This window comes from Microtus ochrogaster, chromosome 5, assembly GCF_000317375.1.
Source record: "Microtus ochrogaster isolate Prairie Vole_2 chromosome 5, MicOch1.0, whole genome shotgun sequence".
In the NCBI taxonomy this organism is placed as follows: Eukaryota; Metazoa; Chordata; class Mammalia; order Rodentia; family Cricetidae; genus Microtus; species Microtus ochrogaster.
In genome coordinates, this window is record NC_022012.1 from 61,035,501 (window position 1) to 61,045,914 (window position 10,414).

General features: G+C 42.3%; 1 protein-coding gene across 1 annotated transcript in view; it reads right to left on the reverse strand.

Annotated features, from left to right (window-relative positions):
- Positions 1 to 494: 494 nt before the first annotated feature.
- Mto1 (mitochondrial tRNA translation optimization 1) overlaps positions 495 to 10,414 on the reverse strand; it is a 21,698-nt gene continuing 11,778 nt past the window's right edge. The window contains exons 8-12 of the mRNA XM_005347584.2: positions 9,181 to 9,385; positions 8,729 to 8,900; positions 6,148 to 6,266; positions 2,077 to 2,237; positions 495 to 725 (exon numbers count right to left, since the gene is read on the reverse strand). Of these exons, the coding sequence (XP_005347641.2) occupies positions 609 to 725; positions 2,077 to 2,237; positions 6,148 to 6,266; positions 8,729 to 8,900; positions 9,181 to 9,385 (774 nt within the window). The 3' untranslated portion in view covers positions 495 to 608. The remainder of the gene's footprint in view (positions 726 to 2,076; positions 2,238 to 6,147; positions 6,267 to 8,728; positions 8,901 to 9,180; positions 9,386 to 10,414) is intronic.

Genomic DNA, 10,414 nt, shown 5'->3' on the forward strand with positions numbered 1-10,414 from the left:
CATTTTTCATCCTAGTTTAGGACTTGAATCACTGTTTGCTAACCACAGTAAGCAGACAAGACTAAGTCTGTGGTCTGGGGTGCTTTATGAGTAAAAAATAGCAAATTAACTTTACATATGGGCTTAAGAGTAGAAAATCTACAAACTGAAAAATTTTTTCCCAAAGGGCATAGGCTCTGGACGTGGCTCTTACGAGACCAGGTCTGTGGAGACAGGGTTTCTCTGCGTCCCGAGTTCAGGGATTAAAGGTGTGCATCACCACTGCCCAGCCCAGCTTCAACCTCTTAACATATGGGATTGTTTAAAATCTGTATCAACACTCAGTTTCAGGTTTAGTTTTGGCTTAATTATTATTACCCTTTGATGAATGCTACATGACCTACTGATGTTTTGAAGTATTTTGCCTACATACATAAAAAAAAAAGTACAACTGTCTTATAAATACAACCTTTGTCTTATAAGGACAAATCTAAAATAATCTAACAATGCTATTCTCACAGGTATTATTTTTATTTCCTTTTATACTCTCTAAACCCTCTTTCTAAAAGTCCTCTATGAAATGAAAGTTACAATTCTCTGTCTGGAAGTTTATTTGTATCACATAAGTACTAATTGGTTTGGTGTTCTGTCACTGCTGTCTGTCTCTGCTGAGTGGTCTTCACAAATCTGAGCAGATTGACGATGGCAGCTGGTGTCACTCCAGGTATACGACTAGCAGCCCCAATCTAGGAATTAAAATGACGAAAGAACCAAAGTGAGCTATGGCACATAAAAACACATTAATTTTCCCACGTTGATAGGACTACAGGCAGGTGCCATAACACCCAGCTATTAAAAATTATCTGACAGCTGGGTGTGATGATGGCCATTAGAAAGCCTTTAATCGCAGCACTCAGGAGGCAGAGGCAGGTGATTGAGTTCTAGGTCAGCCTGGTCTACAGAGCCAGGACTACGTTAGTTCAACTAGTTCCACTCCTAGCACCCACAAAGTGACTGGCTCAACCATCTATAACTCCAGTTCCAGGGAACATGAATCTGATGCTCTCTTCTGACTTCCACAGGCTCCAGACATGCATGTACTGTGCATAGGCACATGTAGGGAAAACATACATATACCCCCCCCCCCATTTTTTTAAGAAGGAAAATAATGTGGTCTAGATGGCAATTAACACAGATTCACAACTGGTCAACATGCAGAAAATACAAGACTTTGGAGTGCTCAGTCCTAAATGAGACATCTGTACCAACACTCTTCCCTCCAAGTTCAGGGATCGTGGAGGAAGAGGGGATGAAAAGATGCTAAGAGTGGATTACTTAAAGGAAGCAGTGTTTTCAGAACACAACAGACAAGGCTTGCCTAAGTTCAAGCCAGGCAAAAATCTCATGATGGAGTGAGGAAGGGGAGGAGGGGGGAGAGCACAAAGTCCCCCTGTAGCTCAGTTATTGTCTTTTCATAATTACTGGGAGGGAGGGAAAGAATCAGTTTTGTTTTTCGCTTTTGTTTTAGAAGAGAAAACATTATGCTTACATTACACTGCTTTGCCTCAGTGGCTGTACAATAAGAGGGCGTGTACCAATGCTTTAGCACAGGGTTAGAATAAAAACCATTTATTTTTAAAGAAAAATTTTCTTTCTAGGTTATTATCATGTGCATGAAATTTTTTTTTTGTTTTCTTTTTGAGCCAGTCCTAAAACTCACTCTGTAGACCAGGGTGGCTTCAAACTCACAGAGATCCGCCTGCCTCTGCCTCCCGAGTGCTGGGATTAAAGGTGTGCACCACCACTGCCCAGATCATGAGTGTTTTTGAATGTACATAAGTACACCATGTATGTGCAGTGCCCTCAGAGGTTAGAAGGGGGCATCAAATTCCCTGGAACTTGGGAGCCACCATGGGAACCAAACCAGGGTCCTTTGCAAAGCAGCAAGGGCTCTTAGCTCTAGAGCAACACTCCAGCCCCAAGATTAGGTTTCTCAAGATCACTCATGTGACCATTCTAAGTCCGGGATTAAAACAAAGCACTAGCCCTTTCTGGCTTAGCTTCTAACTTGTTTTTCCCCATTACTTGTTTGCTTACTGTCTGTGGGCGACTCAAGTGTAGCTTCTCTCGAACTTCTTGGGACAACGACACATCCTTGATTGTTAGATAATCTAAGTCTTGTGGCAGTTGGAAAGCTTCATCTCGCTGAACCTCCTTTATTTCTTGTAGTTGATACAATAATACTGACTCATAAGTAGCTGGTAAAAAAGAATGAGAATTCTATTATGATACATAACTGTGTTTGTACAGACCTTTACTATTTACAAACAGCTTTGGCATGCATCACCTCATCAATACTTGATACTCTGAGACAGGTAGGGCAGATAATCTCATGTATCCCAGGATAGCCTCAAACTTGCAGTGAGGCTGACCTTGAATTCCTGGTTGGTGTCCTTTTTGAGGTGAAGAAACTGTCATTCAGCCTCCACTGGCAAAGGGGTAGTAAGCACTACAGGTGTCTGCCATCACGACCAGCTGAATCTGACCGTGTCAGTGCAAATATTAAATCCTGCCATCACGACCAGCTGAATCTGACCGTGTCAGTGCAAATATTAAATCCTAAGGATGGGCTGTTTCTCCAAGAAAATGGTTCTTAAGTTATTTTCATGTGAAGCTGTGTGTGGTCCCAGGATGAACCATGGCCTATACATGCCTGACAAAGAGCTCTGCTGCTCAGCTGTGCTCCTGGCCCCAAGGCAATCATTTTCACAAGTGGTTGGCAAACATAACTTAAGCAATTTAGTTAAGGTTTTTATTGAGAAGTAATGTTATAAAGAGAGCTTGGCAATTATTTTATCAAGCATTCTATTCTTAGAAAAATAAAGTCAAACTGGGTGGTGGTGGTGGTGGTGCTCGCCTTTAATTCCAGCACTCAGGAGGCAGAGGCAGGCAGAACTGAACTACCAAGTAAATTCCAGGACAAGGCCCCAAAGCTACACAGAGAAACCCTTTCTCAAAATAAATAAATAAACAAACAAACAAACAAACAAATGAAATAAAAAATAAAGCTGTCTGGTTTTGGTATTGGTGATTAAGACCAGGTCTCAGGACATCGTGAATGCTAGGCAAGACACACACTCTACCATTACTAGAGTTATGTCCCTAGCCCCTTTTATACTTTTTAGACATTGTCTTACTGAGTTGGCCAGGAAGACCTTTTACAATCCCGGCCTCAGCTCCCAAGTGCTGGGATGACACAGGAATGCTTCACTATACCTGGCATAATCTTATGATTCATAAATAGCCCTCAGGGTATAATGTAATGTGACGTGCAGTGATATTTCATTTGCATTTTAATAGATAAAGCTGGCCTGAAGATCAGAGAGTAAGACAGCCCCACTGGTCAGCCTTACAGACCAGGCAGTGGTGGCACACCTTTAATCCCAGTAGCCACACTAGTTTGTCAAAGAAACCAGGTGGTAGTGCACACCTTTAATCCCAGCCCTAGAGAGGAATATAAGATGGGAGGAGACAGCTCTCACACAGTCTCATTCTCAGACTCCTGGAGGCAGGATTGCCATTTCAGACTGAGGTAGAAGTAAGAGCCAGTGGTTGGCTGCTTTGCTTTTCTGACCTTCAGACTAAACCCCAATATCTGCCTCTGGGTTTTCATTAATTGTGCTACAGTGGTGGTTAATACTGATTATCAATTTGACAAGATTTAAAATCATTACAGAAACTTCCCAGCATGCCTGCCAGAATGTTTCCAAAATGGTTTAAATGCAAAGGAAGACCCACCTAAATACAGGTGGTATCACCCCATTGGCTGTGGCCTTGGACTCAACAAAAAGGAGAGAGGAAGTGAGTGCTGGCATCTCTACTTCCTGACTGTGGATGCGCTCCAATTAACTGCCTCATGTGCAGAAAACCATAGGTCAGCTGCTCTCACTACCATGCCTTTCCCACTGGGATTGGACTTTGTCTCCTCAAGTCATGAGCCAAAGCAGACTCATTAGGATGAATAACACTGAAGGTTAATTCTCTAAAGTTTGCATGTATAAACGCTTCCTTGAGTGTTTTTTTTTTAATAATTTATTTTTATTTTATGTTATTTGGTGTTTTGCCTGCAAGTATGGAGGTGTCAGAAGTCCTGGAACTGGAGTTACAAATGGTTGTGATCTGCCATGAGGGGGCTGGGAATTGAACCTGGATCCCCTGGAAGAGCAGTCAGTGCTCTTAAATACTGAGCCATCTCTCCAAGCCCTTGAGTGGCTTCTTGCCAGGTACTCTGTCACAGCAACAAGAGAGTAACTATGTAATACATGGATAGCTGAGATCTTGCATATGGCCATGGGCACATTTATTTTAATCTCTCAGATATAAATTGCAAAACAAGAAAGATAATACGTGACACTGACTTCTGCCCTCAAGAATTTTGTCTAGGGGCTGGCATGTAGCTCAGTTGGCAAAGGGCTTGTCTGGCATGCTTGTGTCCTTGGGTGACTCTAAATCCTACCAAGCTGACAACTGGTATCAACCATCATCTTCCACCACCGCACAAAACCAAGTAGAGTGAGTGGCATACACTGGCAATCCTGGCACTTAGGAGATCTAAGAGCTCACAGTCATCCTCAGCTGCTTAGGAATTTGGGATGGCCTGCGCTACATGATACCATGTCTCAAACAAACAAACAAATCACTGGAGAGTAGTTAAGATCGCTTGCTGCTCTTATAAAGGGTCCTTTGGTTTCCAGCACCCATATCACACAGTTCACAACTAAAGTCTGTAACTCCAGTTCTAGAGGATCCAACACCCTCTTCTGCCCTCCATGAGCACCTACATACATGTGCATACACACACAGAAGCAAACATAAAAATGTAAATAAAAATAAAATTAAAAACGAAAAGGATTAAAAGAAACTTGTAAGGTTGGGATATTAAAAGTAGCAACTTGAAAATTACCCTTATATATTGTATTTTAACCCAATGTGGTTTCTTCTAAACCTCAAGTGGTTGCTGTTATTTTTTAGGTACTGGTCTTCACAGAGCAAGAACAGCTATGTCATGGTTGAATTATTTCCTGGAAACAAGTTAATGATAAATGCTTCTGGACTATGCTAACTGTAACCTAATATTTACTGAACAAAGTAAAGCTGTGCACCAAGTTAAAAAAGGTAATCTAAGCAGCTGTTTTCAGTGCTACACCCTAAATAGCTAACGAAGCTCTTTAGTAGAGGAGTCATAATTGCGAAATAAAGGCTGTACTCTTCTTGTAGGTTGTCACTAGTACGGGGTGACGAGTTTTGTTTTTTCAGATTTCACAAGTTATTTTTAACCATGTGTCTGTGGTGTATGTGTGTGAGTGCAGGTGCCTGTGGATCCCCTCGCAGCTGAAGTTGCAGCTGTGACGTGGGTGCTGGGAACTGAATGAACTCTAGTCCTCTGGAAGAGCAGCATGTGCTCTTAACCACTGAGCCATCTTTCCAGCCCCATCAGGGTTACTTTTTAATCAAATTTAATTTTTTAATAATGGGTCATTTGGAAAAATGTTTCTAGAATTTCTGACAGGTTTCTTTTTTTTTTTTTTTGGATTTTCGAGACAAGGTTTCTCTGTGGTTTTGGAGCCTGTCCTGGAACTAGCTCTTGTAGACCAGGCTGGTCTCGAACTCACAGAGATCCACCTGCCTCTGCCTCCCAAGTGCTGGGATTAAAGGCGTGCGCCACCACCGCCTGGCGACAGGTTTCTTTTCATTGCAAATAAATTGTAATTTTATAACATTACACAATGCAATGGCAGTCAACATATGGCCATTCTACACACACAGCCAAAGCATGATAGACCTCTGTGGAATTGAAAGAGAGAGCCAACCCTGCAAGGAATGCACCATTCTTACCAGCCTGGTTGTTTCCCAAATAGTAAAGGTTTTTTCCTGTATACACAGCACTATCAATCAAATTTTCCTACCATTCCCATAATCATCCTGTTCTGTGCCCTTTTCACTGCTTGGTATCTATGGAGGGCAAACCTGCCAAAACCTAAAGCCAGCGGGATCCTCCGGCATGCATCACTATATTCAGCGAGTAGTTAGACAGGTCTACTGCTCATTCATGATCTGCACATCCAGAAAAGAGAATACAGGCACCGAAGAAAAACAACTCCCTTTTACCTTCTATTTTCAGTCTTCTAGCCAGCTCTCTGTAAGCGGTGTACTTCTTCAGGGGCTCGGGAACAGCGCTGGCCAGCAACTCCATGTCAACGCCTTCATACTTAAGAACATCTAGAGCACTGCCGGTGCAAAGACTTTATCAACATAAGGGTCTATACCCTATAAGGATCTATACCCTATAAGGATCTATACCCTACAAGGCAAACTAAGAACAAAATCCTTGGCGTAATGCCAAATATTAGAATAATTAAATGAGACTTTTAATTTTTTTCCATGTATAGTGAGCAAATAGGGTAGCACCAGGTCAGTCATGGTAGTGAACACTTTTAATCCTAACACTCAGGAGGCAGAGGTAGAAGGATCTGAGTTCAAGACCAGCTTAGTCTACTTAACCAGTCAGGGCTACGACCCTGATGCAGAATAAAATAAAGAGCATAAGCCGGGCGATGGAGGCACACGCCTTTAATCCCAGCACTCGGGAGGCAGAGGCAGACAGATCTCTGTGAGTTTGAGACTAGCCTGGTCTACAGAGTTAGTTCCAGGATAGGCTCCAAAGCCACAGGGAAACCCTGTCTCGAAAAACAAAAACAAAAAAAAAATTGATTAATAGAGCTAGCAAACAGATATATTGACATCAATGGTGACAATGTGGTGTTTCCAAATTTGTAATTTGGAGCCTAATAACTAATATCCTATTATTTTATAAAGAAGCGAGGTCAGCCATAAGGACTAGTGCCCTCATATCTGCCATGAAAGGGCCAAGAGCTTAAAGTAATTGTCAGTCACGAAGAAAGTTTGGGCCACCCACTCTCAAAATAAAACTAAATACAACACAACAAAAACTGGGAGCACACAACATCCATAAGAGCCGTCACAGAAAGCAAGTGTCATAAGAGGGAGGGCATCAGTGCCATCATGATATGCATAATGCACCTCTAAAGTACAGAGGATTACTGATTTGTGCCCTGCTGGCTCCCTCTCCTATCTAAAGCACATTTTCCAAATGGAGAAAAAACAAAAAAACAAAGGTGAACACCACATTTTGTGTTATTCAAGGCAAGGTCCCCAGAATTTATTTTTGTCCTAGCACTTGAGTGTAGGGCAGGATAATCAGGGGTACAATTTATTCATCCTAAGCTACCTCAGCTTTTGAGCAAGTTAAAGGCTGGCTTGGACTACATAACACAGACACACGTCCCTTGTTCCTATAGCAAAAGTGCTCCTCTATGAAAGTCCTTTAGTCTGAGGCCATGTAACTAAACTGAGGGAAAGAAAATCTCAGAAGGCATGGTATTTCAAAAAATTTATAATAAATACAAATAAGAACTTAGAACATGCCGGGCGGTGGTGGCACATGCCTTGAATTCTAGCACTTGGGAGGTAGAAACAGGCAGGATCTCTGTGAGTTTGAGGTCACCCTGGTCTACAAGAGCTAGTTCCAGGACAGCTAGGGCTGTTACACAGAGAAACCCTGTCTTGAAAAACAAAAAACCACAAAAAAGAAAAAAAAAAAGAACTTAGAATATATAATACAATGAAAAAAGCAAAAAAGAATTTATAATATGGGTTTTTTGTTTTGTTTTTTTGGTTTCTTTTTTCTTTTTTTTTTTTGAGACAGGGTTTCTCTGTGAAGCTTTGGCTGTCCTGGAAGTCACTCTGTAGATCAGGCTGACCTCGAACTCACAGAGTTCCGCCTGCCTCTGCCTCCTGAGTGCTGGGATTACAGGCACGCGCCACCACTGCCCAGCAATGTATTTTTTTTTTTAATTAAATGATTTTCCTTACCATAGACCATGTATTAGATGGGACCACTCTAATTGGTTTGGAACCTAGCCAAGAAAATGGGTCCTTCTATGTTTTGGTTTGAAGCTTCTAAAATTGAGGAAGAACAACAAAAGATGGGCACCACAAAGAAATTATACATATACAAAAAGTTAAGAACTGAAGAGATGGCTCAGGGGTTAAGAACATTGACTGCTATTCCAGAGGGCTGGGTTTGATTCCCAGAATCCACAGGGCAGCCCATAACCATCTGTAACTCTAGCTCATGGGACCTGATGCCCTGTTCTGGTTCCCTGGGCACCAGACATGCATATGGTGCACATACATGTAGGCAAAACACCTATACGTAAAAAATAACTTATAATCATACATGAATGTATTTTATTAAGAAAAATTTTCACTAGCTATGGTGATACATGCTTTTAGCCAAGCACTTGGGAGGCAGAGATTCTGGGGACTGAATCTAAGGCCTCACTCATGCTAAGCATGCAGTCTACAAACAAGTTATAAGCCCAGGTATACATATTTTACTTTTCTTTTAAAATTTATTTTTGAAGACAGGGTCTTACAGAGCCCAGTTTAGACTGATCTGAAACTCCTGCTCCCATCTCCACCTCCTAACTGCTGAGATTAATGTCAACACGCTCACATATTGACATATACTGAATAAGTAGATAAATTATACTAAAGTTGCCGAGAAGCTAAGAGCAAGCTGTATTCATTTAAGATGTGTAGGAAGGGTCTGTATATAATATGTCTCTGAAATCTCAGTTTTCAGTAAAAACTAAGAAAACCATACCTGACAGGAGGGCTTCTATTAATACTTATAGGAGCTTGTGGAATTAACTTTTTCCACTTGGAGCTTGAAAACTCAATGGATTTCAACACAGACATGCCTTCTTCTAAAGACGACTTCATCCAGGAAGCTCTTTCATATCGCTGTGGGGACACACAGCCAGCATCCTTATGGGCTAGGTAAGGAAGAGGGAAGAGGTTTAAAGAACAATAGAATGCAGGGAGGCTGCACACAACCCATTATAAGAGCACTTAGAGGCAAGGGAGGGAGACTACAGTAATTCAAAGATGCCTACACACGAGACATTGTCAACAGCCCTTCACCCCAACTTCCCCTTCCCAAGGCAGGATGTTGAACAGCTATACTGTAAGAGATCCTGCCTCAGAACAACTACACAAACCAACAAAAACCCCAAAAAAGCAGTGCAATACCTTACAGGAATGTTAGTTAGTTACCTCGGAACGTGAGGCGCATGTCAGCATTATCCGGACGCAGTGACAACCGGAACTCTACCCTGCTGGTAAACATGCGGTATGGTTCGCTGGTGCCCAGTGTGGTGAGGTCATCAATTAAGACTCCTATGTAGCCTTCTGTACGACTTACAATAAAGGGTGGTTTTCGACTGACCCGAAGACTGGCGTTGATTCCAGCTATCACACCCTACAAGAGGACTGAAATGTTTAAGACGCCATTATGAACTGAACAAATAGCTATTCTATTTAGCACACAACCTGGAAAAAAAAACCACACACACAGGGAAGGAAGAGCCGATGAGCAGGAGTGCACACCTTTAAACCCAGAACTCTGGAAGCAGAGGCAGGTGGATCCGAGTTAGAGGCCAGCCTGGTCTACAAATTGAGTTTCAGGACAGCCAGGGCTACACAGAGAAACCCTGTCTCAAAAAATCAAAACAAACACACAGGGTAGGAAGAAAGCAGGCTCATCAGGAACATAAATGTGATCCACATTCAGAAACAGAACACACGTTAGAATGTAGGATTCATTCTGCAGAGGATTGGGAGTTTGGGGGTGGATAATCTTTATAAACCTACTTGTGAGACTTCTCTAGCTTCTTTATATGTACAAACACACAAAAGATACAATTTACCCCTGTGTGATGGTTTGAGTAAACCCCCCTTGAGGCTGAATGTTTAGTCATCAGGGAGAAGAATTAGAAGGGGTGGCCTAGAAGGTTGGAGGTGTGTCACTGGGGATGGGCTGGAGGTTTCAAAAGCCAAAGCAAGCCCAGTATCTCCCTCTTCCTGCTGCCTGTGGGTCCAGTTATAGAACTCTCAGCTAGTATTTCTCTAGCACTGTCTGCCTGCATGCCACTATGTTCTTCCCCATGATGAGAATAGACGAAGCCTTTGAAACTGTAAACCAGCCCAGATTAAATGCTTTCTTTTATAAGATGCTGGTGGTCATGGTGTCTCTTCACAGCAATAGAACAGTGACCAAGACAGATGTGAAGAATATTACGGAAGGTTGGAAAGATTTCATAAATCGCCTACCTCTGAAGCATAAGGGCCTCAATTTGATACCCAACAGTCTCATGAAAAGGCCGAGCAGAGTGGAACAGACCTGTGATCTCAGTGATGGTGGCACACGCCTTTAATCCCAGCACTCGGGAGGCAGAGGCAGGCGGATCTCTGTGAGTTCGAGACCAGCCTGGTCTACAGAGCTAGTTCC